The sequence below is a fragment of the Ranitomeya variabilis genome, chromosome 7 (genome assembly GCF_051348905.1).
Source record: "Ranitomeya variabilis isolate aRanVar5 chromosome 7, aRanVar5.hap1, whole genome shotgun sequence".
In the NCBI taxonomy this organism is placed as follows: domain Eukaryota; kingdom Metazoa; phylum Chordata; class Amphibia; order Anura; family Dendrobatidae; genus Ranitomeya; species Ranitomeya variabilis.
Window position 1 is genome coordinate 219,646,145 of NC_135238.1, and position 23,312 is coordinate 219,669,456.

At 42.3% G+C, this 23,312-nt stretch overlaps 1 protein-coding gene across 7 annotated transcripts in view; it reads right to left on the reverse strand.

The window, feature by feature from the left end:
• FMNL2 (formin like 2) overlaps window positions 1-23,312 on the reverse strand; it is a 215,463-nt gene that overhangs the window by 63,318 nt on the left and 128,833 nt on the right. For all 7 annotated transcript variants that reach the window (XM_077272952.1, XM_077272949.1, XM_077272954.1 and 4 more), the window contains exons 3-6: window positions 10,996-11,076; window positions 5,374-5,450; window positions 2,090-2,173; window positions 248-400 (exon numbers count right to left, since the gene is read on the reverse strand). In XM_077272952.1, coding sequence (XP_077129067.1) covers window positions 248-400; window positions 2,090-2,173; window positions 5,374-5,450; window positions 10,996-11,076 — 395 coding nt within the window. The remainder of the gene's footprint in view (window positions 1-247; window positions 401-2,089; window positions 2,174-5,373; window positions 5,451-10,995; window positions 11,077-23,312) is intronic.

Sequence of the window (23,312 nt, forward strand, 5' to 3'; positions counted from 1 at the left end):
TGCCCCATGCTACATCATTGACATGATGTTCGGAAACAAGAAGTAATCCATGGCCATGCCCAATTCACCCAACCCTCCATTGTGGCTGATAAAGTGGGGGCTTGAATAGAGGAAACCACTCAATGATTTCTAAATATCCTATGTAGTGTCAGGTTCTGGTAAAGTGATAAAATTGTGAACTTAACGTCCAACAGACCTAATATCTCGGACTCCAACGATGACAAACAACCGCACTACTACTACATACCGTAAGGTGGAATGTCTGCCCGAGCGTGTAATACTATTTCCAACGGGTGACGGTAGATTGCTTCCTCTATGTAGGTCTTCAATCGAACGACTCCAATGTTTCGATTTATCAACGTTGTTTTCTACATTATTTTCCAGACTTTCAAAGTCAAACCTGAGCGTAAATAAAAAATGAAGAAATCGGAAACTTTTTTCATTATGTTACTTTTGACAACTTTGGTGTATGAAATACTCACAGGGGTCCAGGAGACTAAGATATGAGAAGTTGTTTGATGATGCCCTCCCATTCATTGGGTTTAGAAAATTCTGCTTCAGCAATCAGCTTCCCGTATCTCAGCTTCCTTGACCCCTTTGAATACATTAATGGCTTTTCCATGCAATATCAGCTTCATTTTTTTGTTCTTTAGGCTGGGGCCACATGGTGACTTTCGCCATGGACCTTTGGCCAACGATGGCTGTATGCCGTAGAATAATGCTAATAAATGGGGTTGCATTGGGACCCTCAAGGTACCAGAGCAAGCAAGTTGCCAAAAAAATGAAAACTAGTTTGATTTTTTGCAACTAGCTTGTTGCGGCTGTGATACTTTGGGGGTCGCAATGAAACCCCATCCACTTGCACTAGGCTGCAATGTAGTCATGGCATACAACGATCTTTGGCCGCATCATCGGTGCTGTAGTGATCTCAAGCCTTAAGAGGATGCGAGTTGTCGCTCCTTCATTCTCTCCTACAAGGAAGAGGGTAATAGATAAATTAGATAAAGCACAGAACTTTATTAGATTTTCACTAATTAATTGTGCCTCAGTCCCAGTGACCAAGAAATGGCACGTCAGGTCGTGTTTACTCATACACAATTATCAGCACACAAGAGGCCCTTTGTGCCGTCTGCCATTTCCAAATGTTAGTAATTCTATTACGACGGAATTTTTCCATCACGGCAGTTTTGGGGAAAAGAATACTAGAAGGGAGAATAAGAAATACATTTCATTTAGGGATATTCATTTTAAAATCAGTTGAGAAATTGAATAATTTATTAGCAAAAAAAAGTGTAAAATTTCTTGATGGTCTAAAATGCAGAAAAAGATTACTAATCAGGAATCAGGTATGTAGAGGACTACTAATCATATATAAGGGCCTAAAATGAAGTTCCGTGTTGGGTAATTCCTACACAGGGTAAGGCGAATGCACTAGATTTGGGTCTCCAATGAAAAAAAATAATTTTCTTGCAGAAAATAAGACAATAAAAGATGGCAATTAAAGTAGATGACTAAAGCAAATTCGAAAGGGGGACCTCTTGGCAAAAACAAAAATATAACCGGTAGCCATCCATTCTAATACCTTAACTCGCCATCTTTTTGCTTCCAAGGCAATGAAGAAACATTAAAGTTGTCTCTTGCCATCTACCCCTAAGAGGTATTCTCAAGTTTGAAGGTATCCACATGATAGAGGATAACTTTGATGATGATGTGGAGGCCGATCATGAGCACTACTGCTCCATTGATTCTGATATGAGTGCCGAAGATTGCTGAGCGTAGCACTTCGCAGTCACCGGCACTTCCATTAAGAGTGGTAAGAGCGGCAGTGCGCATGATCGACCACCACTCTATTGATCCAGGGCTCTTCAGAGGTCCGATTCTCTGCCGCCGCAGCCATCGGACCTCCAGCTATTGTGGATAAGGGGATACCTTTCAAACTTGAAAATACACCTTTAATATCGTCCTGGAGCCCTGCGCAGCCCTATAGGGCCAGAAGACACTGGTCCGACTCTTACACCGGGCACCATAGTAGTTGTATGTCCAACATTTATGGGGTACAAGTATCTTTGAGGATAGAGTTGATACTCACGTGACCGCGTATTGTGCAAAAGAGAGGTATTCCACAAGGACATCCAGACCCTTGTTCTCTTCATTCAAAAATTCTCTCACCCATCTGTCCCCCAAAAAAATAATTCTCATTAATCATTTCTGGGATAGAAATTTACTGCAAAATTGGAATTTAACACCTAAAAATACAGAATAATGACCAATTCATTAGGCACAATAATCGAGAAGTAGGTCTACACAGCTGCCGTTACACCAAAGATTCGGGACTATGGAAGTTTTTGATCAGACTTTGAATGGCGTGTCTATGACTAGAAGGCCAAAGGACTGCGGAATTCTGATGTCTTTTATACAGTTCAAAGTTCACATTTTGTCCAGAATTTTTGCTTTGCTGCCTGGCAGTGCCCGACTATAAATACCAGCGAGGACCCATGACGTTCTGTAACTCTTTAGCTGAGGAGTATCACAGATCAGCAGACATCACCACACATCCTGCTTATTTATACCCAAAATACGCTTCTTTTTTGTTGTTTCATATTTTATTTTTATATGCATGCTTTATATATATACAGTATATATATATATATATATATATATATATATATATATATACGCACACACACTTTTTTGCCTTTGGGTCACTGAAGTCAGGCATTACTGTTGGAGTGAATATGTATATTTGTAATTAGGCAATAGATACAGTACACTGAATAATATACTTTCATGAATAATTAAAAGTAGCCAGATTTTAATATTATTCTTAATTTCTAAGTGCCCAAGAAGTATGGTGAGATAGAAAAATATACCAGAGACAGAGCAGATGTCAAGTATAGCCTAAGCACGTCACTCCGGCTTTTTGCTGGGGTGGTCTTACGTGAATTAAAAGGGTTGTTCTTTTTGAATAATCCCTGATCCTTCTTTAAAGGGGTTGTCCACTACTAGGACAACCAATTGTCATTCCTCATGTTTGGCCCCTTTAAAATAAAAACACCTCTACTCACCTTAGTGCTGGTGCCGTTCCAGCAGTGTTGGCACTTCCTGGCGCTCTCGTGTGGTTGTTAAGTCATGTGAGCCCTGCACCCAAACAGCGCAGGCTTTACTTTCCTCGCCTGCGGACGTACTGAGCATCACCCGGAAGTCAGGGTGGCGGCTGCTCTCTGACTTCCTCTTGATGTTCGATTTGTCCAAAGGCGCGGACAGTGATGTCAGCACTGACTGAGCACAAGGCTCTCGTGACATAACTAGTGATAAGTGAACATGCTCCGATGAGGTGTTATATGAGCATGCTCAGGTGCTAACTGAGTGACTTCAGCATGCTTGAAAAATATGTTCGAGTCCCCTCCGCCTGCTGTTCGACAACAGCAACACATGCAGGGATTGTCTGTCTGTTAGGCAATCCATGCATGTGTTGTGACTGTCAAACATCTGCGAAACATGCAGGATCGGGGACTCCACCATATTTTTCGAACACACCGAAGGCACTCGGTTAACACATGAGCATGCTCAGATAACACCTTATCCCAGCACGTTCGCTCATAACTAGTGACAACCTCACGTGAGCCCCATGGAGGTCAAGTGCCGCTGGAATGGTGCCGGCACCGGAGGTGAGTATACGTGTTTATATTTTAATGGGGCCAAATATGAAAAATGAGAAGGGATTGTTTTAGTAGTAGACAACCCCTTTAAGACTTACCATTTGTATACCACCAATGCCGCTGTCCTTTAAAGGGACGCTCTCATCTTGTACAGAGACAGCATATCACTAGGGTATGCCCTCACTTTGGAGATGATTGGTAAAGGTCAGATCTCTTGGGCCCCCACCATTCCTGGAACTAAAGGGGCCGAAGTGTACATTAGTGCAGGAGAAGTGCCAAACAGTACAACCAGTTGGCCAAGGCGCCACCACGTAAGGAGGAGACATTAAAAGGGATTCAACACCAAAGTAGGTTTCCATCGATCATGAAGTGGTGGAATATCCGAGCGATATGCAGTCCCCTTTCAAGATGAGAACCCCCCTTTAAGGAGGACTATTCACTTGCCATTAATATTTAATTCTTTCAGTTGGTGTAAATGCCGCTGTTCTCCTGAATCCGGCGTTGTTTTTATTTTGTTCCAGGGCCTCTCCGTTCCCGAGATATGGCCTCCTCTTCCTTATATCTATATTTAATCTTGTTAATCAAGGGGGCGTGGTCCCAAAACTATCTGTGGGAGTATTTATAAGGATCACACCCTCTTGGCTAACAACAAGATCAGGTAAGAGGGAGTCATATCTCAGGAACGGAGAGGCGTAGGAAGAAAATAAAAACAACGTCGGATTCAGAAGAAAATTGGCATTTACACCAGGTATAAGGAATACGTATTTATGACAAGCGACAGGTCCTCTTTAAGGGATCTACAGGATTCAAGATACAGTATCTTCAAACAGTTAAGGTATAATCACTGGGTCACTCACTATATTAGACAAGTATCATCCTTTATCCAATTAGATGTTGGGCCAACAATAGAGTGTTTTTTTTTATTTTTCGGAAAACAGCGCCACCCCTGCCCATAGTATGTATCTGGTATTGCAGTTCTGATCCCATTTACTTAAGTAGGGCTGACCTAAAATATCAGACACAACTAATAATCAAGAATAGGGCAATTTCTGTAAAATTTGCAGATACCTTTTTCTCTCTGGTCAATTCCTTTAGCGAACTATCCAAGAAAAATGGCAAAATATCTCCCTAAATTTGCAGTATTTGATTTTTTTTATGGACCTCAACGGTTTAGTTGATCATCAGGAAGGATCGCGATATGGAATGAGGCGATCATAGGACTCTTATTATAGAGACTTCTCCTTTTTAATAATTGTATTTTAGCGATTGGCCGGTAACTAATGTAACAGTAATGATGAATGGATCGTACTTGCAGCAGCGTGATCATTTCTATGGAAAGAGTAGACTAAACTTTGTGGTTTTTAGCTAAAAATAACTTTATTTGAAGACGTGGTTTTTCCATTTCACTAAATTTATAATGTTCTCGCTTATAGAAAACCGCTCACAGATGGTTAACATAACCAGGCGCGAGCGGGCACCCAAATCCAATCTCCTTCTCTCTTTGGCACCGAAAACTGCTGAGCTCACCAATCTGGCGACATCAAACCGGCGCTTCTACGCCTTATAAAGCCTAGTAGATGTAATTACTAGGTATACGGCAGAGGCAGATCCGCAGCCTGCAGACAGCAGACCTGTACTAAGTGCAATTAACAGAAGGAAATGTCAAATCTGTCAATCAAAAAAATAGAAAAAAAAAATCTGCACATTTTCTTACCCTATGTGGTTTGTCCTCAAAGAGATTTCCAGTTCTCGTAGAACCTGAGTGGACTCCTGTACTCGCCTCCGAAACTTCTGAAGAAAAAGAAGACGAGTAGAACGATATTTGAAGGTGACTGATGGAATTGGATGGTTTGTAATATTAAGGACTGAATGCTTAAAAGTTATCACCTATCCACAGGTTTGGGGATAGCTTCTCAATGGAAAAGGGATCCCGTGCCCCCCGCCCCACCGTATTTAAGGAGTACAAGTTGTGCATGCGCAACTGGTGCTCCTTATTACCTAAAGGACTCACACAGACAATCCAAGTACTTAGCTATATCCATCAGTCCCTTAGACAATGAATGAAATAGCAGCAAGAAAGTGCGTCCAAAGCTCAACTCATTGACTATAAGATTCATAAAGGCAAACCAAATACTTAGCTATTTTCATCAGTCTCTTAGACAATGAACAGAATAATAGCGCGCATGTGCAGCAGGAGCTCCACTCATTATCTATGGGACTCACGAAAACAAGTCAAAAACAGCAAACTCCATCAGACCCATAGACAATGAATGAAACAACAGCACCCATGCGCAGCCAAGCTCCACTCATTGTCTATAGGGTTCACAAACACAAGCCAAGTACTTAGCTATCTCCATCAATTCCTTAGACAATGAACAGAACAAGAGGGCACATGCGCAACTGGTGCTGCATTCATTGTCTAATGGACTCACGCATTTTGACATCTCAATTTAGTCCCTCAGACAATGAACAGAACAAGAGCGCACATGTGGGCCAAAGCGCCGCTCACGGGACTCACAAAAATAAGCCAAGGATTTAGCTATATATGTCAATCCCTTGGACAATGAATGAGACAGCAGCTGAAGAAACACTCATTGTCTATAGTATTCATGAAGAATAAAAAATGACCAAAACAAAATAGCAGCACGCATGAGCGATCGGAGCGCCATTCATTGTCTATGGGACCCACGTGACCTGAAAACAGAGTAACCGACTCAGGCAAGGTTTATGCGTGGAGTGTAAGACATTTTCTCAATGTAAGTCTATGTATCCTCGTTCTGTGGATCATAGCCTTATGATGGCTCCATACAGTGGACAAAGCAACATAGCGGTCACGTGGTCCAAAAGACGACCGTAGCGGTGCTGTAAACCAGGAAAATCGGGGATCACAAAGTATTTTAATCCACTTACAAATCATTACAAAGATAGGAGGGATTACAGAGTAAATAATTTAATGGAACTTCTTGGTTGGCCTTACACATGCAATAACGGTTGGCGAACACCAAAACTGACACCTATCTCTCCCGAATGTACCATACAAACGGGAGCTGGGCCGAGCGTTCATGTGTTTTCCAACGGGAGAAAGCCGCTACCTGACACTGCCTTGAAAACAAAAGGATCGACCTTGAAATTCTAATGGCCTGAACCTTCTCCCCTCCATCATCATCTATAGCAGAGGTTCGGTAGGCCCCATACACATCAGATGATAGTCCAGTCCCATTGAAATTTGAAGCTTTGGTCAATTATAGCTAATTTGTAGGGGGGCTTTATCTCCAAGTTTCATACCAGGGTAAATATTTGCAAAGTCAAATCATTCCAGGTTTAGAGTTCGTTAATCAGGTCATTCCAAACCTTAATGCAGCAAGTCAGATAAAATGGCAGATGTCTGGCTAGTGTTCCCTGAAGATGTCGATGGTGGTGCCTTTCTCGTAATCATTCTCTGGTGGAGAACCTGTAGTGACAATGGTGACCACACGTACAACCCTGGTGGAGACCCTACTAAAAGGGAATCGAAAGAGTGAATAGTATTTTGATATTATCTTTCCGAAAGAGTCTATATAAGTGGTCCGCAGGATCCTATGATACCTATGATTTGCCCCGAATCAAATATATTATTTCGACAGAAGTGAGATAAGAAACCATCAGAAAAAATCCAGTGTAGCTTATAGGATAGGATCGGTAAAAATTCAACCTATTGGATCCTCGCCTTCTACCTAGAGTTCCACATTAGATTGTTGGTGGATCTGACTAAATCAGTGGGACCTGACCACTAAAATCTAAAGTCACAGACATGAGCAACACTTGCAAAGTCGGGGTACTCAGCAGTCACAGCATTTACCAACAAGACTTTCTAGAAGGTCGACCGGCACAAGTTTTAGACTACGCGGAAATGTCGGTAAACCAAGACATTACACAACGTGACAATTTTAACTTTTTACAACTGCGTAATTAATAAAAGGCCCGGCCTGATTTCTGCCCATATATAAACTTCACAAGAATTATACTTGTGTTTTCATAAGAAACATTAATACTAGAACTAATTGCTCAAAACTCCATAGCAGTTAGTGGTCATGGAAAACTACAATAACACCTTACCACTTCAATAAGTAGAAACCGGCTTCAATTTAAAAGGGTTTCTGTCGCTCGGCCAATTTTCCCTTTTAAGACATATAACCATATGAATGAAATCCCTAGTTTTCCAACCAAACGTCACATAGTTGTGGTGTAAGGTTGAGCCAGATCTCCTTATACACTGCTCAAAAAAATAAAGGGAACACTTAAACAAAACAATGTAACTCCAAGTCAATCACACTGCTGTGATATCTAACTGTCCAGATATGAAGCAACACCGATTGTGAATCAATTTCTCCTGCTGTTGTGCAAATGGAACAGACAAAATGTAGAAATGATAGTCAATTAGCAAGACAACCCCTATAACTGAGTGGTCCTGCAGGAGGTGACCACAGACCAATTCTCTGTTCTCATCCTTTTTTGGCTGTTTTGGTCACTTTTCCATTTTGTCATTGCTCTCACCCCTAGAGGCACAGTAACATGAGGCGGTGTCAACACACCCACAGAAGTTGTTCAGTTAGTGCAGCTCATCCAGGGTGGCACATCAATGCAAGCTGTGGCAAGAAGGGTAGCTGTGTCTGTCAGCACAGTGTCCAGAGCATGGAGCAGATACCAGGAAACAGGTAACTACACCAGGAGACGTGGAGGGGGCCGTAGGAGGGCAACAACCCAGCAGCATGACTGCTACCTCCTCCTTTGTGCAAGGAGGAACAGGAAGCAGTGCCAGAGCCCTGCAAAACGACCTCCAGCAGGCCACTAATATCCATGTGTCTATTCAAACTGTCAGAAAAAGACTCCATGAGGTTGGTATGAGGGCCTGACGTCCACAAGTGGTTGTTGTGCTTACAGCCCAACACTGCGCAGGGTGATTGGCATTTTCCAGCGAACACCAAGATTGGCAGATTCGACATTGGCGCCCTGTGCTCTTCACAGATGAAAGCAGGTTCACACTGAGCACATGTGACAGACATGACAGAGTCTGGAGACGCCATGGAGAATGTTCTGCTGCCTGCAACATCCTTCAGCATGACCAGTTTGGCAGTGGGTCAGTAATGTGGGGAGGCATTTCTTTGGAGGGCCACACAGCCCTCCATGTGCTCGCCAGAAGTAGCCTGACTGCCAATAGGTACCGGGATGAGATTCTCAGACCCATTGTGAGACCATATGCTGGTGCGGTTTGCCCTGGGTTCCTTCTGGTGCATGACAATGCTAGGCCTCATGTGGCTGAAGTGTGTCAGTAGTTCCTTCATGATGAAGGCATTGATGCTAGAAACTGGCCTGGTAGTTCCCCTGACCTGATTCCAATCTAGCACATCTGGAACATCACATCTCGTTCCATCCACCAATGCGACGTTGCACCACAGACTGTCCAGGAGTTGACTGATGCTTTAATCCAGGTATGGGAGGAGATCCCTCAGGAGAACATCCACTGCCTCCTCAGGAGCATGCCCAGGCATTGTAGAGAGGTCATACAGGCACGTGGAGGCCATACACACTACTGAGCATCATTTCCTGGTCTTGACACATTTTTAATGAAGTTGGATCAGCCTGTAATTTGTTTTTAGTGTTTGATTTTTGAGTATCATTACAAATCCAGATGTCCATGGGATATTACAGTATTTATGATTTACAGTGATAATTTTTTATGTTTTATTGTTCTCAACGAATTCCACTATGTAATGAATAAATATTTTCAACTGTAAAATTGTATTCAGTGATATCTAAGATGCTGTATTTTAGTGTTCATTTTATTTTTTTGAGCAGTGTACTTTACAGATTGGATTAAACAAAAGTAAAGTGGTATCAAGAACATCGTCTATATATCTACCAAAGTATATAGTTTCCAGAGACTTGCATAAAGTATGTCTTGAGTGATGGTAAGACTGTCTATGAACTTATCAGAAAATATTTAATTTGTAGTTGGATATAAAGAATAGTTACAACCCATCAATCAATCAATAACAATGTACTATCCAAATAATAGGTGATAACTTGCTGATTGGTCTGTGTCCCAACATGGGGACCCACATCGATCGTAAGAATGGGGAATTTGTATCCCAGATGGGAAATTTTTATCCCAGTTAGAAATTGGAGGGGCAGGTCGTACACCCGACCACCAATGCATTCATTCTTTTTGGGGCTGCTACAGAAAGTGACGAGTGCAAAGTTCAGCCACCCCATAGAGGATGAATGGATTAATGGTTAAGCATGCACACTGCCGCTTCATTAAAAATGTAATAAAGGGGTAGTGGTTGAGCATGAGCATGCCGTTTTATTATAAAGGGAATAAAGGGTAGAAGTAAAGCAAGCGCACTATTGCTATTGGGAATAAAGTGGTAGTTGACAAGCATACACACGGTCGCTCCATTATAAAGGGAATGAAGGGGTAGTGGTCGAGCATACGCGCTGTCGCTCCATTATAAAGGGAAGAAAAGGGTAGTTGAGGAGCATGCGAACTGTCGCTCCATTATGAATGGAATAAAGGTTTAGTGGTTGAGTATGCACAATGTCACTCCATTCTAAAAGTTTATCAAATGGTGCAGATCCAAAAGTAGATAGGTGACAAGACAACTTCTTTTCACCGGACAACCCCTTTAGATTGCCAAGATCATTATTACCTCCAATCCCGGCGGTTTCAGTGGGAATGGATGTGAATTACATCCTGACCCTGTTGTAATTTTATGGGTACACTGGGCAGTACCCACAAGATCACAGTCCCGACCATATCCATCTTTGCGCAGGAACCAAAGCCTGCTTGGTCTCTGGGACCCCCAAACACCCCAGTGACCTCCCACTACTTTGAGAAAATGCAGACACCCTTTAAGAAAAAGTCTATAAAATAACACAGCACACAGGAATGGTAGACACAAGACAGGATTGATCAGACTGGAATGAAGGGAACCTGATTCCCCGAGCTCTCCTCTCAGACATCAGCACAGGATATGAGCACATATGGATGCCTGCATGGTAATAATTACACCTATTTTTCAGTAAAGTCACAGTATAAGATATTCCTCAGTTATTTTTGCCAATTCTTGTCTTTTTTATACAGATGCAAGGCCTCTTGACGTCCCAACCACTTGGTTAAAAGCCAAATTTAGGAATTTGGGAATAATGGTTCCATTTTGTAACTCCGTTTTTGGATGCCTGTGTGACATTTACTTTCCATTATACGGCCCCTTCTCAGGTTCTGCTGAATATGATGTATGAGCGGTCGTGGATCATCTGAAGGATTTCATGGCACCGGACAGAAATATTCTCTTACCTTTCTCGTTACTGCTGGGTCTAGATATCCTTTCAGCTTCTGAATATACGTGTGCGGAGGATTCTTTACTTGAAACCGTTCCTAGAAGGAAAAAGGAAAAAATACTGTAAACTTCTTGGTACATTTAAAAGTAAAATTTTGACCATGTGACAAGGGGGAGGACTGCTTCACCTAGTGCAGACTTCCAGCGGGTCTAAGAACTGCAATGCTTCTTGGGAAAAAGGCATGCAAATTAGCTCTCTAGAAAAAGTAATGCAGCTACCCTAGAAGTCAATATCCAACCGCTAAACAGGCCACGTGACTGACAATACTTACCCTAACATCCTTCCCCAAAAGGAAAAGACAACCATCCTAAGAATGCTGTTTGGGGGTTTTTGCCCTTCATCAGTGCAGATAAAACTCTGGTTGTCTGTGTGAGAACCTTTAAAGAGCGTCTAAGAAAGGATATGGTTTCTGGTTGTGGATACCGATAGCTGGTATAGGGGAAGAGACAGGATGGCGGAGTCTGGTACAATCAAAGAATTCCAGAGTCCGTGGTGTTCGGATGGATGCGGTTTATCCTCAACGTGTTTCGCGGTCGCACCAACCTCTTTGTCAGGAGAACCATAATAGCTGCATAGGAAGTTTTATAGGTCATGCATTGCTCCTGGGGAAAAAAGTTGCTTTTGCAGCTACTTCTTTGGCATTGAGTGCAACACCAAAGTCTTTTACCTGATAATTACATATTGTCAGTTCTTTTAGGGCGGACACTAAGGCTACTTTCACACTAGCGTCGTGTGACGCATGTCGCAATGCGTGGTTTTGGAGAAAAAAACGCATCCTGCAAAGTTGCCCACAGGATGCGTTTTTTCTCCATAGACTTGCATTAGTGACGGATTGCCACACGTCGCATCCGTCGTGCGTGGTGTTTTGCCCAACCATCGGCGCAAAAAAACGTTCCATGTAACTTTTTTTGTGCGTCGCCGAAACTCCGCCCCCTTCTCCCCGGACTGCAGAATGGGCAGCGGATGCGTTGTAAAACTGCATCCGCTGCCCACGTCTTGCAGTTATTTCACAGGTTCCGTCGGTACGTCGGCCCGACGCATTGTGACAGACCCGTACCGACGCAAGTGTGAAAGTAGCCTAAGAAAGTTAAATCGGATCCTGGAGCGATCACTCTATCTACAGTATCTACTGTATATCTTTATACATATTGTCTGTATATATTTTCTATCTATATATTTATCTATCTATCTATCATCTCTATATATCATCTATTATCTATCTATCTATTACCTATCTAATACATCTACTGTATCCATAATCAATCTAACTAGAAAAAAAGGAACAAAGAACAGCACCTTGAAAAAATAACTGTGTACAAAGCCTCCTAGGTACATACCAGTCCTTGTAATATATAGAAAAATAGAAGCAGCGCACCATCATAGTGCGAAAAAAGGTTGTTTTAATGACCCATTATGCGATGTTTGGGCTCTGTGTGAGCCTTCTTCAAGTCAATCTATTTATTTATCTATCTATTATCCATCTATCTATTATCTATCTATTATCTATCTATTATCTATCTATCATCTATCTATCATTATCTATCTATCTATCTTTCTATTATCCATCTATCTATTATCTATCTATCTATCTATTATCTATCTATTATCTATCTATCATCTATCTATCATTATCTATCTATTTATCCATCTATTATCTATCTATCTATTATCTATCCATCTATTATCTATCTATCTATCTATCTATCTATCTATCTATTATTTATTCACTATCTATTATCTATTTATCATCTATCTATTATCCATCTATTATCTATTTATCCATCTTTTTATCTATCTATCTATCTATCTATCTATCTATCTATCTATCTATCTTCTATCTATCATCTATCTATCATCTATCTATCTATCTATTATCTATCATCTATCTATCTATCATCTATCTATCTATTATCAATCATCTATCTACTATCTATCTATCTATCTATCTATTATCAATCATCTATCTACTATCTATCTACTATCTATCTATCTATCTATCTATTATCAATCATCTATCTATCTATCTATCTATCTATCTATCTATCTATCTATCTATCTATTATCTATCTATCTATCTATCTATTATCTATCTATTATCTATCTATTTATCCATCTATTATCTATCTATCTATCTATCTATCTATTATCTATCCATCTATTATCTATCTATCTATCTATCTATCTATTATTTATTCACTATCTATTATCTATTTATCATTTATCTATTATCCATCTATTATCTATTTATCCATCTTTTTATCTATCGATCTATCTATCTATCTATCTATCTATCTATCTATCTATCTATTATCTATCTATCTATCTATCTATCTATCTATCATCTATCTATCATCTATCTATCTATCATCTATCTATTATCTATCATCTATCTATCTATTATCAATCATCTATCTACTATCTATCTATTATCTATCATCTATCTATCTACTATCTATCTATTATCTCTATCATCTATCTATCTATCTATCATCTATCTACCTATTATCAATCATCTATCTACTATCTATCTATTATCTATCATCTATCTATCTATCTATCTATCTACTATCTATCTATTATCTCTATCATCTATCTATCTATCTATCTATCTATCTATTATCAATCATCTATCTACTATCTATCTATCTATTATCTATCTATCTACTATCTATCTATCTATCTACTATCTATCTATCTATCTACTATCTATCTATCTATCTATCTATCTATCTATCTATCTATCTATCTATCTATCATCTATCTATCTATCTACTATCTATCTATCTATTATCTATCTATCTATTATCTATCTATCTACTATCTATCTATCTATCTATCTATCTATCATCTATCTATCTATCTACTATCTATCTATCTACTATCTATCTATCATCTATCTATCTATCTATCTATCTATCTATCTATCTATCTATCTATCTATCTATCTATCCATCTATTATCTATCTATCCCTTGCAGTCTACATTGCTACAGATGTGATTCACGATTCATTATCTAATTACATATTTAATCACTATTATTTGGGAATAACTCATCTTTGAACACCAAAGATAACTGCCAAAACCTTTTGCAATAGGCAACAAGACTGAGCTTAAAAAAAAAAATCACTTTCCACAACCCACATCCTCTGTGAATTAGTTGTGTGATGAGACGGATTTCCACAATGAACCCAAAACACCATGGAGCTGTTATTCTTAGCCACTTATCCAAGAGACTAAAAGAGTAAAAATGTAGAGAAAGTCCATTTGTCTATGATGTAAACACAATGGGCGATGGGCTTATCATCTTTGTAGAATCTCTTTTCTTAAAAGGGTTTCCTAATGATAAACGGATCACAAAGTGCCCTAAAACTGTAATCTGTAGGGGAAGGCAGCAACAAGTGCTCGATTTCCCTGCAGCACCCCCACAGGGGAAGTACAGTATTGCACTGTTTCCATAGGAATCAATTGTCTATTTATGGAATGCCAGAACATCTTTAGTCCTAAAGAATGAGAAACCCTCTGGATAATAGATAAGGGTCCTGTATGTCAGATCTTCCTTTATATATTTGATATTTTTTTTACACCAGGTACCCTAAAAATAATTTTGAAAGGGCATCAAAAAGTTTGGCATACTCATTTTGCATAGGGGTTACAATACAATGATAGGGTCTGCTTCCCCCCATCCAAAAAAAACAGCTCCCCTGCTGGGCATTGGCTGGGTCTGGTACTGCAGCTCTGCTCATTAACTTTCCTAACGCTGCAATATCAGCCATAACCTGGGGACCAGAGTGGCGCTCTTTTTAGAAGAAAGTTTATTTCCTTTAATACAACAAAAGTAGAGTTGAGAAAAAAGATTCACGCTGCCCTGGTCCGGAGCGGTTCACTTCTACGTCCAGTGTAGTCGGCACCTTTTGCAGCAACTTGGCCCTACAACATTGGGCCACAACACACATCACGACATCACTGGGTCTCGTAAATGCAACAGGCGCCCAGAATGCAGGGCCGAAGAAGTGAAGGCTGCCCTGGTCTGTTACCCGTCAGTCCTCGGGGGCAGCGCAAAACATTTTTTTGCTCAACTCTACACTCAAGTTGTATGCTGTGAAACTACAGATCCCAGCATTTCGCTAGTTCTGGTTAATTTAGCTTCTAGGGTTGCATCAGACGTCCTATTACACAATATGAGTCTGGGTTTCATTCTTTCTATGTAATGCGTCTACACTAAGAGCCAACTTGTCACTTCAGAGATAGAAGATTTCCACAGAAGTCCGCTCCATCATGAAGGAAGGAACGCTGGATAATCTCGGAAAAATGGAGAATCATACATTTTGCCAAAAGGTTATTTCCTATCTGAAAATGGAAAATCCTCACTGCCGACTGTCCGGGGGATCTGAGCCAAGCCTTGATTTCCAAGCTCTCCACAATCAGTGATGGTTTGGGGAGCCATGTCATCTGCTGGTGTAGGTCCTCTGTGTTTTATCAAGACCAAAGTTAGCGCAGCTGTCTACCAGGAAATTTTAGAGCACTTCATGCTTCCCTGTGCCGACAAGCTTTTTGGAGATGGAAATGTCATTCTCCAGCAGGACTTGGCCCCTGTCCACACTGCGAAAAGTACCAATACCTGGTTTACTAACAATAGTATCACTGTGCTTGATCGGCAGCAAACTCGCCTGACCTTAACCTCATAGAGAATCTATAGAGTATTGTGAAGAGTAAGATGAGAGACACCGGACCCAACAATGCAGACGAGCTGAAGGCTGCTATCAAAGCAACCTGGGCTTCCATAACCCCTCAGCAGCGCCACAGGCTGATCGCCTCCATGCCACGCCGCACTTATGCAGTAACTGATGTAAAAGGAGCCCGACCAAGTATTGAGTGCATTTACTGAACATACATGTCAGGAGGCCAACATTTCAGATTTTAAAATCATTTTTCAAGCTTGGGTTCTCATTGGCTGTAAGCCATTATCATCAGTAAGCCATAATCATCAACATTAACAGAAATAAACACTTGAAATAGATCACTCTGTGTGTAATGACTCTGTTTGCATTGAAGAAATAAATTAACTTTTTGATGATATTCTAGTTTAGGGAGATGCACCTGTAAGTACCGATCCGCAGTGCTGTATGCTGCACCATGGAAATGTACGGGGTCCTGTTGGGAGTTGTAGTGTACGGTGATTGTAGAGAGTAAGAATAGACTCATCCTGGTCATGTTGGGAGTTGTAGTATACGGTGATTGTAGAGAGTAGTAATAGACTCATCACGGATATGTTGGGAGTTGTAGTGTACGGTGATTGTAGAGAGTAAGAATAGACTCATCCTGGTCATGTTGGGAGTTGTAGTGTACGGTGATTGTAGAGAGTAAGAATAGACTCATCCTGGTCATGTTGGGAGTTGTAGTGTACGGTGATTGTAGAGAGTAGGAATAGACTCATCATGGACATGTTGGGAGTTGTAGTGTACGGTGATTGTAGAGAGTAAGAATAGACTCATCCTGGTCATGTTGGGAGTTGTAGTGTACGGTGATTGTAGAGAGTAGTAATAGACTCATCACGGACATGTTGGGAGTTGTAGTGTACGGTGATTGTAGAGAGTAGGAATAGACTCATCATGGACATGTTGGGAGTTGTAGTGTACGGTGATTGTAGAGAGTAAGAATAGACTCATCCTGGTCATGTTGGGAGTTGTAGTGTACGGTGATTGTAGAGAGTAGTAATAGACTCATCACGGACATGTTGGGAGTTGTAGTGTACGGTGATTGTAGAGAGTAGGAATAGACTCATCATGGACATGTTGGGAGTTGTAGTGTACGATGATTGTAGAGAGTAGGAAGATACCGTACTTATCATGGACATGTTGGGAGTTGTAGTGTACAGTGTTTGTAGAGAGTAGGAATAGACTCATCATGGACATGTTGGGAGTTTTAGTATACAATGTTCGGAGGTGTATCCTGTGATAACCTTTTTTAGGGAACACTTTTTTAATCTTAGATGGGTGGGGGGCTGCGGCACGTCCACCTATAATGTTGGTACAACGCAATCATTATCATTTCCTACCAACTCATCTCCCAGAGTAGTACAGGCAGGATCGGGTGGAGGATGGGTGTCCTCTTTCTAATCCGCACAAGTATTCGTAAGCTAACACCGATGATTCACTTTACATCATAATAAGGAAAATGGTCCAATTCCTTTATAAATGCAAATTCTCAGATATTCTGTTTAGTGGAGGGTCCGGCCGATAATAAATCACTTGCTCCAGTTCAGTCCAGCGGAGACCACCTCTGAGAGAGGAACGAGACAATGGAAGGAAAACACTCCTCTGTCCATTTGCCCCGATCTTGGCCAGAACCAGATGTCCTCAATCTTCATTCCCGATTTATGTGTCTGTCTGGAAATCTGATAAATTTCTTGTTTTGTTTTCTGCTTTTTTTCCAAGACCGGAAAATAAATATATTCAATTTACCACTGCCAAATTAGATTTGTAAATTTGCCGGAGAGTTTTGCCAGAGACACATGGTAGAATAAATAGGATATTATAGATGGGTAATATTATATTCCAGGTTAGAGATGGAATACGTTCACCTACTTATGGGGAGCTATCCTAACACTGCTCTAGATTAGGGTAGGAAATGGATACTAAGGGTTAACTACTCATTAATTAGTTTGTTATTCTCAAGGTATAGATAATTTACTGATGGCTTAGGGTCCGACCTCTGGGACCCTGTTACAACCCTAAGAATGAAGTTCTGGAGCCTGAAGTGCTAATGCTCCATTCATTGTCTATGGGACTGCCGGAGAAAGCTGCTCAGTCCCATAGACAATGAATGGAGTAGAGCTCGAGCATGCGCAACTCTGCTCCATTTAAGAGTGTGCTCACGTTCTCAGGATCGCTAAGGGTTCCAGCAGTCGACTCCCAGACTATTAAGCTATTACACAAGGAAAAGGTACCAATAAAATGAAGCCAGAACGTCTTAAAGAGGGGTTGATATTGATGTTGAGTCCCAAACTGGGCACCCCTACCGCTTGCTTAGATATGCACACTGTACACCACAGCTCCACACACTGACTAGTGGCCATTATGAAGTACTACAACTCAGCTCCTATTGAACTGAATAGGAGCGGAGCTGCAGTACCCAAAATTGTCCCGTACACGGTGTATAGAGCTGTGGTCCTGTATACCAAGTATGTCTGGGCAGCAATTAATGGGGGACATCCACTGACATGATATTGATGACCAATCCGGAGGAAAGGTCACCAATAACTAAGTCCTTGATAACCAGGTGCATGCACTATGGGCCCGAGTCTCGATCATTTGTGGGGGGGGATGGTGTTTAGAATCACTTTTTGATTTTTTTGCCTTTTTGCATTTATTGAGGTTTCTTTATATTCGGTGCCAAATTTATGAATTTTGTGCAAAATCATTTTTATCTTTTACTCTTTTTTGTGCTTTTTTAGAGCAAAAAGTCACATTGTCCTAAAATATTGCAAACTTTGCGCAGAAAAATGCAAAAAATCACTTCGGGGGGGAGACTTGAGTGCATTTGCAAAAATTTAATGGCTTTTTAAAATGTCACAATTGACGAATACGTTGAAAACAACTGGAAAAGCCCCAAACTCGGCCACAACAGCGAACAAAACAATACAGGCGAACACATATAAAATAATCTTTAAAAAAAGGGGTAAATTAAAAGAAGACTAAGATGAAAAGCGCCAAAAACTAGATAAAAAAACCTCTTAAACGCAATGTGATATGTGATTTTTCTCCTAGAATGATCTGGGTGGGCTCCGACGCCACATCCAGAGCTATATGTAACCGACTAACAATGGGGCACAATATTCATTAATTCTTCTTTGCCTAAGTGTTCACAAATTTTCTCCCACGCATTTTAAGGTTTGGGTTTTAGGCCATTTAGGGACACAGAGAAGAAAAGAGATTGTTACAGATTAATTCCATGGAAAAGGAAAAGAGCGATTCAACATTCATTCATATCCCATAGTGGAGAGAGCTAACGAGGCAGAGGTCATTGGGGAGGGAAGAAGGGGCGAAACAATGCCAGACCCTCACGCGGCATCTCCAGCGTGGCATGATCCACTGCCAATTCATATCATAGCTCATCGCTGTGGCAAATATATGTCTATGTGCTATTAATGACCAAGGTATCGCCCTTCAGCTCCATGAATCAGCGTTCCAATGACACGGCGTGGAAATTAAAAATGTATAAAATGTCCTTTTACAGCAAATGATGGCATCCAACGTTAGGAGGGCAAAGGAATGAGTCGTGCTTCACATAAATATGTCCTGTCCATCCATAATGGCTTCTCATTTTGATGCATTTTTCAGTCAAGGGCTTCACTTCCCGGTGGCCAAACTATTCAGCCATGTCTGGTACACGATATGGAGAAAAGTGTAAGGCGGCAAGTCTCAAGCTCTGAATTCTAGGTTTTCATCCAGCCCTCCATCCTCAGTATATAACATCCGGACCCTCGCTCCCTAGTGTATAACATCCGGCCCCTCGCCCCTAGTGTATAACATCCGGCCCCTCGCTCCCCAGTGTATAACATCCGGACCCTCGCTCCCTAGTGTATAACATCCGGACCCTCGCTCCCTAGTGTATAACGTCCGGACCCTCACTCCCCAGTGTATAACATCCGGCCCCTCGCCCCTAGTGTATAACATCCAGACCCTCGCTCCCTAGTGTATAACGTCCGGACCCTCGCTCCCCAGTGTATAACATCCAGCCCCTCGCCCCTAGTGTATAACATCCGGACCCTCGCTCCCTAGTGTATAACATCCGGACCCTCGCTCCCCAGTGTATAACATCCGGACCCTCGCTCCCCAGTGTATAACATGCAGCCCCTCGCTCCCTTGTGTATAACATCCAGACCCTCGCTCCCCAGTGTATAACGTCCGGCCCCTCACTCCCCAGTGTATAACTTCTGGACCCTCACTCCCCAGTGTATAACACCCGGCCCCTCGGTCCCCAATTTATAACATCTGGCTCTCCGCCCTCAGTATATAATATCCGGCCCCTCGCTCCCCAGTATATAACATCCGGCCCCTCGCTCCCCAGTATATAACATCCGGCCCCTCGCCCCCAGTGTATAACATCTGGCCCTCTACCCTCAGTATATAATATCCGGCCCCTCGCTCCCCAGTATATAACATCCGGCCCCTCGCTCCCCAGTATATGACATCCAGCCCCTCGCCCCCAGTATATAATATCAGGCCCCTCTCCCGCAGTGTATAACATCCGGCTCCTCACTCCCCAGTATATAACATCTGGACCCTTTCCCCAGTATATAACATCCAGCCCCTCACCCCCAGTATATAATATCAGGCCCCTCACTCCCCAGCGTATAACATCCGACCCCTCACTCCCCAGTGTATAACATCCAGCCCTCGCTCCCCAGTATATAACATCCGGACCCTCTCCCCAGTGTAAAACATCTGACCCTTCACTCCCAAGTGTATAACATCCGGCCCCTCACTCCCCAATGTATAAAATCTGGCCCTCCGCCCTCAGTATATAATATCCGGTCCCTCGCTCCCTGGTGTATAACATCCAGCCCTCGCTCCCCAGTATATAACATCCGGACCCTCTCCCCAGTGTATAACATCCACCTCCTCGCTCCCCAGTATATAACATCCGGCCCCTCGCTCCCCAGTATATAATATCTAGTCCCTCGTTCCCCAGTAGATAACATCTGGTAACAATTTTAGTAAATTTGGAGATAAGTGGGGACTCAAAAAGAGTGGGGTTTACAAAAAGAGTGTTGTATAGTAATCCCAGGTAAAAGGTGGGCGATAATGGTGGCAGAGCTTAGACGTCTTTATGCAACTATGCTTGGAAATGTCAGGGTGGCTCCTCTAAGAAGTGGAGACCTTATGGACATTGGAAGTGTTGGGAACAGGGCTGTGGAGTCAGTAAGCCAAACCTCCAACTCCGACTCCTCAATTTCCATGACACCAACTCTGACTCCGACTCTACCAAAATGAGCTTCGACTCCGACTCCACAGCCCTGATTGGGAAGTATATTGACACCATCAAAAACCTCCCAAAAAAGCGGCATATCGGTACTTTTTCTGTGCTGTCAGTGGTTACAGAAGAAGTTTGGATGGGGGATGGCGTGGAATGGGGGGAACATTTTCGGTAGCGTGTTTACTTAGAGGTTGACAAGTAAGGTCTGGCCTTTGGATCTAGACTAGACCAAGCTGTTTCCGATGCTCTTCGTGCTGCACAGAGGCCACTCTTAGAGATCCCTGAGGTTAGACCTCCACCAAACCGGCCAGCTTTAGGGGCATGCCTACCCATCCATCTCTCAGCAATCACTACTGGTCTATAAAAGTGGCGTGAAACCCTCGTGCTTCTGCTAATCCACAAGTCATTTGCATTCTGCGCTGAGCTTCAAGTCTCTGTGGGAAAAAGACTCCAGCAAGCTGATCTGCTCCAGAAATGTCAACGAGCAGCAAGTGATGACTTTGCAATTTAGTATTTGTAAACCGCTTGCTGCATTAATTGTCTAATTTATGACAACATAAAATATGGATTTTTATTCCGAGAGAGTGTAGAAATGAGTACAAAGGAAATCCAAGGAAGAGAAGAAAGGCTCGTCGGGCTCCCACCGGCCAAGGATTGAAATATCTCATGACGCAATCGGTGTTATCCAAATCCTTTGAAGTGGTGACTTACAATTCCCCAGCCTCGGAAATGGAAGGATGATGATTACGGCAACCGCTGCTATTCCATAGATATTCCGCTGCTTATGGGCTCTGGAGGGCCAGGGGTGTTGGGGAGGTGGGCGTCATTCCATGGCTATAGACAGTGGTACGTTACATAATCCGATAAGTAAGGCGCAATATATCGGAGCTGTAATTGGACTTAAGTAATTGCAGATCAGCTTTGTCTGTCACCTGAGACGGAAGGCGCATATTCCGGGGAATGTGGTGGATACAGGTGAAGAGCAGAAAGTGGATATTAAACTTTTATGTGGGTCTGTAGAAGAAGGAACCGGCTGCACGGATCAATGGTGTAGCGCTGGTGCAGTGCTCCTGTGCAGGCGCTCTGCAACCACAGGCGTAGTGCTCCTGTGCAGCCGTTCTTCTCCACCTCTGAACTCAGGCTGAGTTTTTGGGCACGGAGGTTGCAGAACGGCTGCACAGGAACACTGCACCAGCGCTACACCATTGATCTGTGCAGCCGATCTGCAACCTCCGCGCCCTAAAACTCAACCTGAGCTCAGAGGCGGAGACGTGGGGTCAGAACATGTTTGACGGTTTCTGTAATGCTTTGCTGCCTTGCATCATTGGATCCTGTATAAGCTCATCACCATTTGGAAACTTCCATAGAAGTCCATGGAGGCAGCAATGCAGCAAAGGATTCACAGTGGTGAGAGATGGGGTCCCAATCTCAAAATAGGTGCGGGTCCCAAATATGACACCCCCGTCTATCACACATTTGTGTAGGATCACTGCTCGATAAAACTTACACCTCACAGGTCTAAAAGGAGCAATCAAGTGTGCACATCGCATAAAATGTTCATATCCATTCGGTATAAGTGACCAACTCCTCAATTAATTAAAGGGCACCTTACATTTTACTCAAGTCCCCCCTTAAAGGGGTTTTCCACGGTTACATAGGGATAGTTCATCGATATCGGATCCGCAGGGGTACACCCAGCACCTCCACCAATCAGCTGTTATCAGCTCCCTCGGGGGCCGGATATACAAGGTGCACAGAGCCTGAACAGCACAGCTCCATACACTGTGTAGTGGCCGTTCTTAGGTACTGCAGCTCAGCTCTTTTTCCTCAACAGGAGCTGATTGGTGGAAATGCCGAGTGTTGGATCCCCACCGATCTGATATTGACGGCCTATTCTAGTATCGGAAGCCCGAACAACCTCTATAATTTATGTCTCAGATAATATCTATTGCAAGAAAACTTATTGGGTAATAATGCATTACTCTTATGACACAGAACATTCAGATCTAGAGGAAAAAAATGGTGTTCCTGTCACTAAGGGGGCGTCGGTGGGTTTGGATCAGTAATTTTGAAGTATTTCTCAATTAGACATAAAGAAATGACGAAATGTATACGGTACAAATCCGGCACATTTCTGGCAGAAACTCTGGAGTATACAGCCCCGGGATTTACAGTACATATCTACACAAACAAGCTGCGTCCCTGCCAGTTTCCAAGATCTCGTAAATTGCTCTTGTAATAATATCAGGTATATCACTGCTTATATACTGATATATACCCCCACCAGTGTTACAG